Source organism: Elgaria multicarinata, chromosome 1 (assembly GCF_023053635.1).
Source record: "Elgaria multicarinata webbii isolate HBS135686 ecotype San Diego chromosome 1, rElgMul1.1.pri, whole genome shotgun sequence".
In the NCBI taxonomy this organism is placed as follows: domain Eukaryota; kingdom Metazoa; phylum Chordata; class Lepidosauria; order Squamata; family Anguidae; genus Elgaria; species Elgaria multicarinata.
In genome coordinates this window covers 129,285,462-129,299,416 of record NC_086171.1, presented here as the reverse complement: position 1 = coordinate 129,299,416, position 13,955 = coordinate 129,285,462, and the positions used below count along the sequence as shown (strand labels likewise).

Sequence of the window (13,955 nt, the reverse complement as noted above, 5' to 3'; positions counted from 1 at the left end):
CAATTTATATATTTTTTAGATTTCAACATTGAAAATTTATCGAATATATTTACAGAATTTGAAATGTGAAATGTTTCAGAATAAAACACCAGCTTCAAGCCACAAATAAGAGTATGCTACTACTGTACCACTTGTAAGCTGAGCCAGAACCAATCAGGAACAGGCCAAACACAGTGATGTTTATTAATGAGTCTTCATTGGCTATTGAATACAGGTGCTGATGGTTAATCTACATTCCCTCAATGAGGTTTTGCCTGTTCCTGGTTGGTTCTGGCTTAGCTTATAAATTGTATTGTAATCTACCCTCACTTGAGATGGAAGTTGGTGTTTTATAATGAAACATTTCGCGTTTTAAAAACTGATATACATAAGAATTTTTTAAATCTATACATTTTGAATTTTTAATAATATTATGAACTGGATGCACTATTGATGGTCATTTGTGTTGTTTTGGAGATCTCCTATTTTCATAAACTAGAACCATTGGCCTGCACACATTTCTCATCCCCACCTTCTGCCAGATTTGAGTTTGAATTCTATTGGTACCATCATTTTATATCAGGTCACATTTCTGGACTTCCATTCCCTGCCCCGAGCTCTGTGCAGTCATGTACAGCAGCACCTGTGAAATGTTGGACAGCATAGTGACCCACTAATTTGAAGTCTACTAGTTCTGAATGGTTGCCCACCAGGGCTAGATAAACTTCCTGTTTGGGCTGCCTGCCAGCAGCTGGCTGCAGAAAAGCAGGCTTGTCAAGCATCTGCCACAACATTCAAGGTGCTGGTTTTAACTTATCAAGCCTTACATGGCTTGGGACCACACAATACCTGACAGAACGACTTTCCCAACATGAACCTACCTGAACACTATGTTCAACATCTAAGGCCCTTCTCCGGGTGCCTACTCCAAGGGAAGCTTGGGGGTGGCAACAAGAGAGAGGGCCTTCTCTGTGGTGGCCCCCCAACTGTGGAACAATCTCCCTGATGAGGCCCGCCTGGCGCCGACATTGTCATCTTTTCGGCGCCAGCTCAAGACTTTTCTCTTCTCCCAGGCATTTAGCAATATGTAATGAGCCTGGGTCTGTTTCTTTAGTTCATTGTTTCTAAAGTTGATATTGTGGTTTTAAATGTATGTGAATTTTGCATGTTTTTGTGGTTTTTAATTTTTGTATATTGTTTTTAAATGTTTTATCTTATGTGAACTGCCCAGAGAGTTTCAGCTATGGGGCAGTATATAAATGCAATAAATAAATAAAAATAAAATAAATATGTTAGTGCACTGAGTTTGCTTTCATGGGTCACAAGTTGTGCAAGTCAGTGTTGCAAACATATTAACATATAAGTCTCTTATGTTTCCATACTACGACATTCAGAATCAGGCATTCATTTATTTCCATGACACAGATCCTGTGACAAAGAACATCTCCTACATATTCTACATGGTTTTTTTTTAATGACCAGCAATAAGATGTTTTTCTGAAATCTTACTTTTGAATATTTATGTGCTGAAGGTGCTGATATTCTGAAGAATGATGGAATCTATTCTAGATACTTCATATCTTTTGAAGCAAACGGTAGATACAACACAAAAGTGCGTGTCCAAGGAAAAGACGAAACTGTCAGACGAGTCCGCAGACAGAACCAAGTTCTTTATGTACCTGGTTATATAGAGGATGGTAAGTTCACTGTAAATAGCATTACTATCTGGAAAAGAGGTGGAAGAATGGGGGTGAAGTGCAGTGGAGGTCAAGAGTGGGGAGAAGCATTCTTGATATGTAAAATAACTGTTGTTAGAGAAACATGGATTTGCCTCTCCTTCGTTTGTTTTGTATATCTCAGACACACTCACACACCCTTGCCCACAATCCTTGCCTTCTCTCCCACAATATTCTGAACAGATGTGCACTTGTTTGCTTAGTGGATTAATTAAATGTGCTGGGAAGCAATGAAGCATCTCCCTACATCCTATGAAGGTTTTAAAATATTGCTGTGACATCCTTCTTTGGGCTATTGCTAAGCAACTTAGAATGCAAATGGATGGGACTGATGCTTGATAGATGCAAGGCTCTGATTTTGGAGCTGTCTATTCTAAGCCATGCCCAGGAGGGTGAGAGGAATGACGGAGGTTTATCAGCCTCCCATTCCTCTTAAAACATGTTTTGACATAGATGGACTCAGAGACCCACCTACCTTATTGGGGGCCAGAATTCGGAATGGGGTGTGTGGATCTATCTCCAGTGGATCCATCTCCTCTTCTTCCCCTCCTCACTTGAATACTATCTTTCCATTCATTCCCATATCTTTCTGGGTCGCGACAGCCAGGCTGGTGTTAAGAGTAGGCATGGTCAGGCACCTGCCGATGGGCCAAACCCTAGCAGGGAACCACTGACAAAAGCCTCCTAGAGTTGCTCCTCTTCTTTACTATTGGAACATGCTGCTTCACCTGCCTCTTTCTCTGGCCCAGACAACAGTGGTGGTGAAAAGGGGGAGCAGTAGATGTCCTTGCCTACTTGCCGACTAGCCAACTCTGCCTGTCCTGGCTTACAGCATACCACTGTAAAAAGAGCAGCAACCTCAAAAGGAAAAAAGTACATAGAAAATAGGGTTCGCATAAAGCATTAATGTCTGATGAATGAAATTATCCAGATGGTGAATGAAGAATGAACAAGGTGCATGTAATCACAAACCAGGTTAGGCAGTGGCTGTTCTGAATCAGTGCTTGGGCATGGTAAAGGACTGGATGTGGGCCAACAAACTGAGACTCAATCCAGACAAGATGGAGGTACTGTTTGTGGGTGATTCGTTTGTCTGGCTAGGCACTGTTCAACCTGTTCTGGAGGGGGTTGCACTCCCCCTAAAGGATCAGGTTCATAGTTTGGGAGTGCTCTTGGACCCAGAATGGCCACTTGAGGCACAGGTGGACTAGTTGGCTCGGAGCACCTTTTATCAGCTTAGGCTGATATACCAATTTATCTGGACAGAGATAGTCTTAACTGCTGTAATCCATGCTCTAATAACCTCTCATCTGGATTACTGCAATAGATTATATGTGGAGTTGCCTTTGAAAATGGTCCAGAAACTTCAACTGGTCCAAAACAGGACAACAAGATTGTTAACAGGGACTAGCCAATGGGTCTACATTATGCCAGTACTTTTCCAACTGCACTGACTGTCAATCCATGTCCAGGCCCAATTCAAAGTGCTGGTATTAACATTCAAAGTCTTAAACTGTTTGGGGTCAAGTTATCTGAAGGATTGCCTGACTGGACGCGAAGATCATCTTCAGGGATTCTTTTCCATGAGCCCCTGCCAAAGGAAGTGTGGTGGGTGGTTACCAGGAAAAGGACTTTTTCTTCTGTGGCACCCCGGCTGTGGAATGAGCTCCCTAAAGAGGTCCGCCTGGCACCTACATTGTACTCCTTTCAACACCACATGACAACCTTTTTATTTTCCCAGTATTTTAGCATCCTAGGGGCTGTCTTCACAGTACCGGTTTGGTAACGCCTTCTTTTCAAACCCCACGCTTCCCCTCTCCTGGGACAGTGTAGGGAAATGTCGAGGAGGGAGTGTGGGGTGTCTGGGAGGCCATCCGTGTGCCTCAGCCACCCTAGCTCTCTTCCAATCGCTGGTCACCTTTCACCAGGCACCACCACCGGATAGGCCTTGGATTGGCCCCAGAGCAACATCAGACAGTGGAAGCGCCAATTGAAAAGGGCAGGGTAAACCCTGACTTTTTCAAACTGCAGCATCGCGGGAAAGCTCCACAGTGGCTGTGAAACTACACCTGCATTGTCTAACTGTCGCAGCACAGATCCACAGCCACCATGGGGCCTTCTTCCGCGTATAGTCAGCCCCCAAGTCTTTTAGCTTTGCTGTTTTAACTCTGTATTTTAAATCTCTGCATTGCTGCTTGATTTTATTCTGGATGTACTTTTAAATCGTGGTTTTAAGCATCCACTTTTTATATTTTATGCTGTACCTTGTGCTTTTAATTTTTGTGAACCACCCAGAGAGCTTCAGCTATTGGGCAGAATACAACTGAAATAAAATAAATGAATGCTCTGATGTGTCTTTTTTTTTTTACTTTTTCATAGGTGAAATAAAGATGAATCCACCAAGACCTGAACATAGTGAGGATGACATCAAAGCAAAGCTAGGAAAATTCAGCAGAACTGCACCAGGAGGTTCTTTTGTAATGTCAGGAGTTCCTCCTGGAGATCCCCGGGATGTTTTCCCACCCTGTAAAATCACTGACCTTGAGATAGAGCTCAAGAGTGAGGAATTCCTTTTGTCATGGACAGCTCCTGGGAATGACTATGATACAGGCAAAGGTAAGTGTGAAATTCTGTGCTCCGCAGAGGACTTTTATTGGTTTATCTGTTAGATATGGCAATTCCTGAATAAAGGGGTGGAGAAGCCAATTACCAGCTTTATTTACCCCAGCATTTTCTCACCATAATCTCCTAGAGTAGTCTTACACTGTTGCTGTGTAAAGAGGGTTTCTACCCCACAAGTTAGTCCACCATTCCCAGTCTTACCCTGGATAGTGCAACTGCAGGGTAAGTTGGGCGTGCTTTGTGATATGGTGAAATCTGTTTCATTCTACAGCTAAATGAGAAAATCTTATTGCCTATGGATTTATTTATTTATTGGTAGCCATGTGCTCTGTTTATACTCTACAGCTAGTTAACACAATACTAGCCTCCAGAATGTGTAAGTAGGGGACAACATCTCAACCAGAATTATATTCATAAAAATTCTACATGTGTAAACGCCTTTGCATACCTTATGGGAAACATGTAATCCATGATGGAGTCAAGTCTAGAATCATCTGGGAGGTAATTTACTAGAAATTTCCAGAGTAATTAATAGAATTAAGATCATAGATATGTAAGAAGGGAAATACACTGAGAACTGTTGGGGCACATTACACATTCCATCTACCACAACTGTAGTGTTATTTCCTGCTGTTTATTCCACATTATCCAAAATACCTCAACAAATGTCGTGTGTCCTACAAGTTATAAATGTAGGAGAGGGATATAGCATTACCATGATGGCATCGTAATGATTTGACTCAGGGTGTAGATCTGGGACACAGCAGGACATGTGCTACTTGCTAGACACCCCAAAAATCAAAAACCAGTAAAATGGCTTAAAGAATAACCTATCTATTACATAAAGGAAATGGGGCCGGCTCTTAATTTTAACACTTTGGAATCGTATATAGTTGCAGGGAGAAAAGAGTGCTTATTCATCTTGTATGTCCTTCATTTCTTGTGATTTTCTTGCTTACTTTTTTTTGGTCATTTATAGAATAACAAAGTAGGCATGAAACCTCCATTTGTTTTAAAAGGAAAATTCAGTCTTCTGGTGTGGGTGTGGGTGTGGTTGTCCAGGGAGGTTGTGGTGGTTCTGGAATCCTTACTGGTCTTGCTACACAATGTGAATTAAAGGAAGAAGAGGAAGAGAAGGGAAAGCCCTTCTTTGCTGTGATTGTTTTAACCCACTAAGACTTTTAGGCATGGTGTCTGTGCCCCAAAGTATAATTGGAACAGGAATACTAGGAGAGCCACCTGGAGGCAGTGGAGGATTCATAGTACTGCCGCAAGGAGGCTAAATTTCCAGGAGCATGTAATGCAAATTTCCTTCCTTGTTTCCTCTTGCCAATTGCAGCAGTATATCACTCGCCTGTCAGTAGTGAAGAAATAGAACAGGGATGGGTGGAGGGTGAAAGCCTTACTTGTTAAGATCAAGCCTCTTCAGATTTCAATCTGTCTGGATTTGTACACCAGATAAAACTGGATGTATGCAATGTGTTTTATCATTCAAGCCTTGCTTTCACCTTGCATAGAATGACAGCTAATCCAAAGAATCCTATACAGCATGCCATATGAATGGAGAGTGTGCCCTAGGCAGGATCTACATTACTGCTTTAAAGTGTTTTATAATGGTTTTGACAACTGTTGGGGCCCAGGGCACACTCCATATACCATTTTCAAAACTGGTATAAAGCGCTTTAAAGCAGTAGTGTAGATCCAGCCCTAGAATGTACACCAGTGTCCTCTGTGATATGCAAAGGTGTGCATTCTAAACCCAAAAGGATAGGAAGCCTGAAATCCACCAAAAAGGGTATTTGTCACCAAGGGCCATCTGTACCACTAGCCAAAGTGAGAAGATGCCTCAGAAGTAGATGCTGGTGGTGGTGGTGGTAAGGAGTTGTAGCGAGGTGTTGGAGGAGAGACCTGTAAGTGCCATGTGGCCTAGCTAAGCTAACCTGCTGTTCCCACTGTAGATGTAAGATTCAGCTGCCAGTCTGGTACTTGGATCAGGGCTTCAGCTCAGACAGCAAAATGCTGGCCTGCTGTTACTGCTAGTTTTGAACTGTGACTGAACATCTGCATTCTAATGCATACGTGTTGTGGTTTCTTTATTTTGCAGCTGAAAGATATGAATTAAAAAGGAGTGACAATCCCTTGGATTTAAGAGATGCTACCTTCCATAATGCCCTTTCTGTGAACACTTCTGGTCTGACAACTGAACCTGCTGGGGTGAAACAATTATTTCAGTATAAGCCAGAAAATTTCACCGGAGAAAAAGGCACCACAATCTTCTTTGCAATGCGTGCCATCGATGACAGCAACAATGTTGGAGAAGCATCTAATATAGCAAAAGTAGTTGTGCTTACTCCTGATAATGGAAACACTAACACTATGTTCAACAGTGTTACCATAATTCTGCTCACAGTATGTGCTGCTGTAATTGTACTATTGTAAATATAAGTTTGTGTTTTATGTAACCTGCATGGTTACAAAACTACCCTTTGTGTTCTTAGGACTGAAATTGTCTTTCGAAGTTTGGGGCAAGAAAACCCAAAGTGCCTTCCTTTTTAGGGCTGGAAGAAGGTCCTTAGCAGAATGGCTTAAACCCCTCAGCTGGACAGACTAGGGTGTATCATGAGGTTCATCCTGACTGCTGATGGCCCATCAGTAATTATTTGGAGGGGGGAGAACCCTTGTAAAAAAGGGGTCCGTTAGGCAGGAAAATTGTCGCCTTTCCAGTTCTGTAACTTGTGTTCAGCTTTTCCCTATCACATACTTTAAAATAAATAACCAACAAATCAAAAATTGTGGCTTGCAGCAGCTTATCATAACGCACAACTCAGTAATTTCCATGGTATTTCTAATTTCTTGGATATGAGATTCTGATCCAGTGTTCCACATAGGTTTGATATTGTGACTAAATTGCCCTTACTGAAGCCCAGTTCAGGCATTCTCCTCACATATAAGCTCTTACATGGGGGAAGACAAAGCAGTGATGAGTATGGTAACTCCATGCACTTCCTTGTCTTGCTGTCCTCTTCTTGTGGGGAGCAATTGCAGAGGAGAGCTGCTTCTATCTGTGGAGATCCCCCGAGGTTTTAAAACTCTGAGAGCCTCCACAGACAGGGGGAGCTGTTGTCTGCAGACATCCGCACTACACATCTGAAGGATGATGAGAAAGGCGATGGAGGGGGAAGAACTAACGCACTTGTTCTCACTCCGACTCTTCGTGTGTAGAGCATACTTCTGAGGAGAATGGATGGATAGGATTTGTATCCAATTTTTACACCTTAGTCTTTCTCAGATTGGAAAGGCTAAATAATCAATGAGAAAGGTTGAAATTCAGTGTGACTGCTAAATGCCTATGAATTATTGTATATAAAATAACCTGTACTGTCAATTTAGTCATAATGCAAAATTATCTTGGTCAAGAGTCTCCACACTTTTTCAGTTGGTAAGCCCATTTGGAATTTTGAGAGAGTGTTCTGAGTGCTTTCCCAAAATGGCTGCCCTGGTGTGCCTTGCCCAGTCATAATAAAGCTGGCATGGTGGGCAAAGCACATCACAAACACTCCTTTCCCACAAACCAAAATGGCGAGAGTAAAATAAATAAATAAATAAATAAATAAATAAATAAATAACTTGGCCTAGTACCTAAGTGAAAAGCAGAGGTGCTTGTCTGAGCTCCAAAGCACAACAACATTTTTGAATCCAAATAAAGATGGCGCTGGAGAGAAGCACTTTGCTTGGCAGTATGCCAGCCTCTCAGTTTTTTCTTTTTAAAAAAACTTTAAATAAAAATCAGGAGGAGCAGGGAACCTGGTGGGCACAGCGGAGCTCCACCCATGTCAAAGAACCCAGGTCTAGGTGCTCAGGTCACCACAGTCAAAATTGCTTTGTAAAAGGGCTGGTGAGTGAAAACAAATCCAGACATATTTTTTTCTCATTTGTTTGTTCTGCACATGTCTGTGGACCAAACTAAGTGTGATAGCATCAAACCCATATGTTTAAACCTGGGTCTGCCTTAATCATGTATAAAGTAAGGAGTGTGATCCAATTTTTAGAGCAAAATGGGAATGTGAGTGAGGGTGCGAAATCCTCCCCCCAGTCTATCACTACCCCACAATCTGTCCATTCGGGCAATTTTTCCTTTGCCAGGTACTATCTTGAGTGAACTCAGGTGGGGAAAAATATTTCAGAGAGACATTACAGGAATAGATTTGGAATTGAACATATAATTCTGACACTGACACATCCAGTTTGTCCCTTAGTGTTAAATCTCAGGAAGACTTTCAAAGATCCACATGGCATTGACTCCTTTGACAATAGAAATCATTTACGTCAATCACTTACATCAAGGCTTTACAAATGGGTGGATACTTTTAAAGAAAGGGGTTCTAATGACAGGAAATTATTGGTTCCCTTTGTAGACTCTGTATGTTCAGTTCTTACAGATTTTAAAACTGCATAAATGAAATTAATTCTAACCCTTTTGTGTTGATTTACTGAAACTGTGGCCCTTTTAGAAAACCATGAAGAAGTGTGGTGTGTATGTTTTGTTTATCTGATCAGCTCCAGTTAGTGGTGGGTAAAACAGACACATGCATATTTGCTCTGTTATGATACATATGGATAGATGGTACACACAATTTCTTCTCTAGTAGTATAGGCAATTATCACATGCAGTATACCTCTCAAAAAAAATGAAGCGTTCAGTATGCTTTAGTTATATAAACTCTAGTCCTTCTCTTGGAGGCATCCATGTCAAGGTAAACTCTGCACTATCTCAGGCAAGGTTCATTGCGCCAATAATACATATATACTATTAATTAATTCTACTATAACTTATTCATTCTATTATATCAGTCATATCAAGTGTATTATGTCACAGTTCTGTCTTTAAAAATACCTTTCAAATACCTTTCAATGCGAATTGTGGATAAATATGGTAGCCCAATTTTGAGGGGGATATGGGTGAGAGGTTAGTTTTCCTCATGCTTCAGAACTCTTAAGGTTACTGTTAGTGAGGGCATCAACATCTTAAAATTAGTAGGCTTGGAGTAGGAATTTTTCCAGTTCATAATGCTCATAGGGCTTCCAAAGACAGGCCCCAGCCCTGAAATTCTTCTTCTTTCTCTGAAAGTGAGGTTATTTCAAGTTTCTCAACTTTATGTGCTGATTTTATTTATTTAAAATATTTTAACGTTGTATTTATATAATCCCTCACAAGGTGGTTTACACAACATAATTACAAGAAACTGATATAAGCATATTATAAAATACAAAACCAGAATAACCACTACAAAGTCATAGCATCTAAAAACAAACAATAAAGCTAGCACCAATAATCTAAAAATATCATTTAAAAACCAGAGCCAGTTACAAATTAATCAGTAAAAGCACAATATTATTTGTCTTCTAATACTATGAGATGTTTTTCTAAGGTTTTTAGTGCGTCTAAGTACTGGGTGCGGTGGTGTAATGGCTCATCATATTGTTAGATATGCCCATGTTTGAATATAATTGTCATGACGGCATAGGACAAATGGGACTATGTTAAAGAACATATTGTTACTCTCCTGCACTCCAGTCCTGAGAGGGGTGAACTTGTAGGGGCTTCAGTGCTTACACAGACTCCAGGATCCTAGAAAGTATCCACTAGACACTTGTGGTGTTTCTTTAATGAAGGTTTATTTACTCCAGGTTTAGGTTCAAGGCCTACAACAACAAATCAACGTCGGTAAACTCTCGAAGGGGGGGGGGAGCAAAAAGGCTGAGGCCAAAGGGGCGGGGACAAAAATACAAAAAATACCAGCATGTTTTACTTAAGACTCTTTCTGCCAGGATCTAACCCTTCACAGGGGCATTTCAACCTTTTACAATGGTGGGGAAATTGCACAAAAGGCAGGAAACCAGCAAAAGATTGGGAGGGAGGGGGGCTAGGTGAAGGGGGCATGGTCATGTGGCAAGAGCCAGAGACTGGCACTCTTGAAAGGGCAGATTTGGCCCTAAGGTCCTGAAATTCCCTAGCCCTAAGCTAATAGACCCCTTCCTGTTTTGGTGCATACTCCATGATGTACCTCTAGTCTCACTCTGGGGCATTGTGGGTATTTTTAAATGGTGGCTTAATGCTACTTGCTGTGGGGGGGGGGGGCAGAGATCAGCACAGCAGTGGGCCAAGGATGCCATAGGTTAAAACCAGGCCTCCTTCCAGCCTTGCTAACTTGCAAACTGCCAGCTTCAGAGGAGGGCAACCTCAGGGCTTCTGAGGTGATGGCATTGAGAGCCAGTGTGGCCTAGTGGTCAGTGTTGGTCTGGAACTCAGGAGACCTGGGTTCAAGATCCCACTCAGTCATGAAGCTGACTGGGTGACTTTGGGGCAGTCAGTAATACTCAGCCTAATCTACCTCTCAGGGCTAGAGGATAAAAATGAAGATAAAAATGGAGAGGAGGATTATGAAACCACCTTGGAATCTTGGCAGGGAAAAAGGCGAGATATAAATGTAATAAATAAAGCTTAATCTGTGGTTGAGGTGGGCTCATTGCAGTGAACTTTTGCAGCCCTGGCATGTGAGCCTGTTTGTGACATCACAGTAGTGGCTCAGCCCATGGCTCACTTGGTGGCAGCTTCAGAAGAGGGCAGCCTCAGGGTCTCACAGATCTCATGCAAGCAGCAATAGCCACAAGTCGCCGGGTATATCTGCCTCTGTCATCGCTATGAGAGAGACATAAGAAGAGTTGAAGAAAGGTGTGTGTGAGGAGAAAGAGAGAGAAGGGAGAGACTTGGACAAACATATCACCCAAGATGAGGTATGAGGGATGGAGTGTATTGCATTTACTTCCAGGAAAAGTGGCTTTATTTTTAATTATTTATGGGAAAAGTTGGTTTATCTGTTTATGGAAAGCTGTTTATTTCAATGTCTTAGGATCATTCTAACTTAAAGAGCATCTTCTCCCATATGTTCCCGCCTGACTCTTAGGATCAACTTTGGGGGCTCTTATCTGGGTGATGCCACACTCAAGGGTGGGATGGATAACTCTGCCCCTAAGGCCAGTGAAGGCTGATGGCTCCGATTTTGGTGGGGCTGTGCATCCATTCTGGGAGTCAGTCAGAACTTTGAAGGAGCTATCCAAGTTGCTGGTCTAAATTAGGGCTAGGGTTCAGCACCTTGGAGAGCTCATTAAGAATTCTGGTTCATTCTGATTGGAAACCCAAAATGGATTCACAGCCCCATCAAAATCAGAGTCACAAGCTTCCACAGCTTTTCTTCCGTGGCTTCAAACTGGCTGGCCTGCAAAGCTATGTGTTAGGAAAATCTGCCATCTAGTAGCTGAAGATACCCAACCAGTAGGACACAAGGAAATTAATGAAAATGAATTGATGCATTTTCATACTGCTTCATTATTACAAGCAGGACCGGCATCTCTTTATCTCACTAAAGAGAGAATGCTTTCCTTTTTCTACCTACAGAGGGAATGTCTTTAAAATATTGCCATATATGGTCTTTATGACCAGCACTCAGGACAGTTTGAGGTGACAACACAATAGTTCAATTGAGGGAGCAAGTGAGGATAGGACTGTAGTCTTAATAGGAGTATACAAGCAGAGGCACACAGGACAATTTTGGTCACCTTTTTTTTCTTTCCAGTGTTTCTGGAAACCTGATTCCTGGAGACCCTTGACTGACCCTTCCCCACATCCCAGGCTGACATGAGCATGGCAGCTGAATCCCAGAACTCACCCATGGGATGTCTGTCTCGATTCTTCATGGAAGGAAAGCAACGCCCCACATCTCCCTCTGAGAAAGGCTGGGGACAGCGATTCTCAAACTCATCCCCAAACTCATCCTTGCTCTACACATCTGTCAAGAGATTTCCTGCAATTCCAATACACCTCCCCTCATGAAAGATGGTGGGACAAAGAAGAAGGATCCTAGGATTTCTTCCTTTTCAAGGAGGATTCCTCAAAGCTGTTTCACTGTTCCAGGGACCTAGAAGCCAGGGCCATTGACAAGAGCCCTGCAACACATCATGGGAACTCATGAAGAAAAGGCACACCAGACAAGGAGACTGCCGCCCGCTGCCACAACACAGGCTCTGAACACCAGACCCGGCCGCAGCTACTCCCTGCTCAAGCCAAGCACCACTGCTTGATACGCCTGAGGCAAGGGATAAAAACCACCTTCCTCCAAACTATGTGGAGAAAGGGGTTAAAATGGAGAAAGGATTTTAATATATATAATAATGCACTGTGAGTTATATCTACTTAGGTGAATGATTGTCAGAGTGGGTGTTATATGTGTAAACTTAAGATGATAAATGCCAAACAGACACGTGGGCTTTTTGTGGTAGTTTAAAAACAAAACAATCAAAATTTATTTTTAAAAGTTCATAAGCTTTGTTTCAAATAACATTTAAAAAACTTTTTGAAACCTTTCATACAATCCTGTCACTCATTCACATACGCGCTTTCCTTTTTCTCACACAATCACTCTTGAACTTTCTTTATTCTCAGTATTGATTAATATACATCCACTACGTGCACTCCACACTCTAAAAACACCACTCACTACACTGACCCTCAAATTTCCCAGACCTTAAGTACCATAAACACAGAGAGCACTACAGACTCTAAGAGTACCTAACAAGTCTCCCTGAAAAGCTCTTCCTGAAAAGTTCTCAATCCCCTCAGTCATTCCCTTATATATCACTCCTCCCCCCTCCCAAGACATTCTAACTCCGCCCACTCAGGCCAACATTCTAAAAACCACAGACTTACAAACTGAAGGCATACATTTGGAATTGACTTGTGGGGTGTAACACCACATATTCCCCCCCCTTTTTTAAAAAACCCGAGTATGGGGCTGGTTTAATACCTGGACCTATACATAGGGTTTGGGGAAATAAATGTACATGTACATTGATGGTGCTATATAAATAAATTATAATAATAATAAAATGGTTAAACATTTATATATACAGTTAATAGCAATAACAATATATATATACATACAAACCTTTTGGAAAATCAAACACTAAAAGAACCACATTTTTATTAGTCCACTTTTTGGCTCCAATTTTAAAGTCCTGGAGCATCACAATGTCCACAACAAAGTCTCACTTTACTGGTGAACTGGATGATTCCCGGCGAGACAGTCTATTCGCGATGATGCTCTCCCGACCTGCTACATGCCGGATCTCCGTGTTGAAGCTCCGGATCCGCCACGACCACTGCTGCAAAAATTCGTTGTGGCTTTCCATGGGTTGCAGCCACAACAGCGCCCGATGACCCGCTTGCCAGATGAACCACCATCTCCACACGCACGGCTCAACCCTGTCCACACCCCAAGCGATGGCCAGACACTTCTCTTGGACAGCAGAACAGCTTCTCTCTCTCTCTCTCTCAACTTTCTCCTGGAGTAGGCTACGGGATGGATCACATCGTTCCCTGTCTGCCACAGTTCTGCTCTATTTCTGACCTCTGAAGCGTCTGAGGCCAGAATACACTTTTCGTTGACTGTTTCTAAAATTCTCCTATTCACTCCATCAGCAGACGACTTAATAGGGGAATGGGCTCCAATCTTATTTTGAATAATGTAAGGTCTCTCCGAGCTTTTCCTCATAATACTTAAG

The 13,955-nt window shown here is 42.1% G+C and overlaps 1 protein-coding gene across 1 annotated transcript in view; it reads left to right on the top strand.

The window, feature by feature from the left end:
- LOC134405449 (calcium-activated chloride channel regulator 1-like) overlaps positions 1 to 8,828 on the top strand; it is a 46,634-nt gene extending 37,806 nt beyond the window's left edge. The window contains exons 12-14 of the mRNA XM_063136696.1: positions 1,512 to 1,676; positions 4,095 to 4,331; positions 6,442 to 8,828. Of these exons, the coding sequence (XP_062992766.1) occupies positions 1,512 to 1,676; positions 4,095 to 4,331; positions 6,442 to 6,776 (737 nt within the window). The 3' untranslated portion in view covers positions 6,777 to 8,828. The remainder of the gene's footprint in view (positions 1 to 1,511; positions 1,677 to 4,094; positions 4,332 to 6,441) is intronic.
- The last annotated feature ends 5,127 nt before the right edge of the window (positions 8,829 to 13,955 follow it).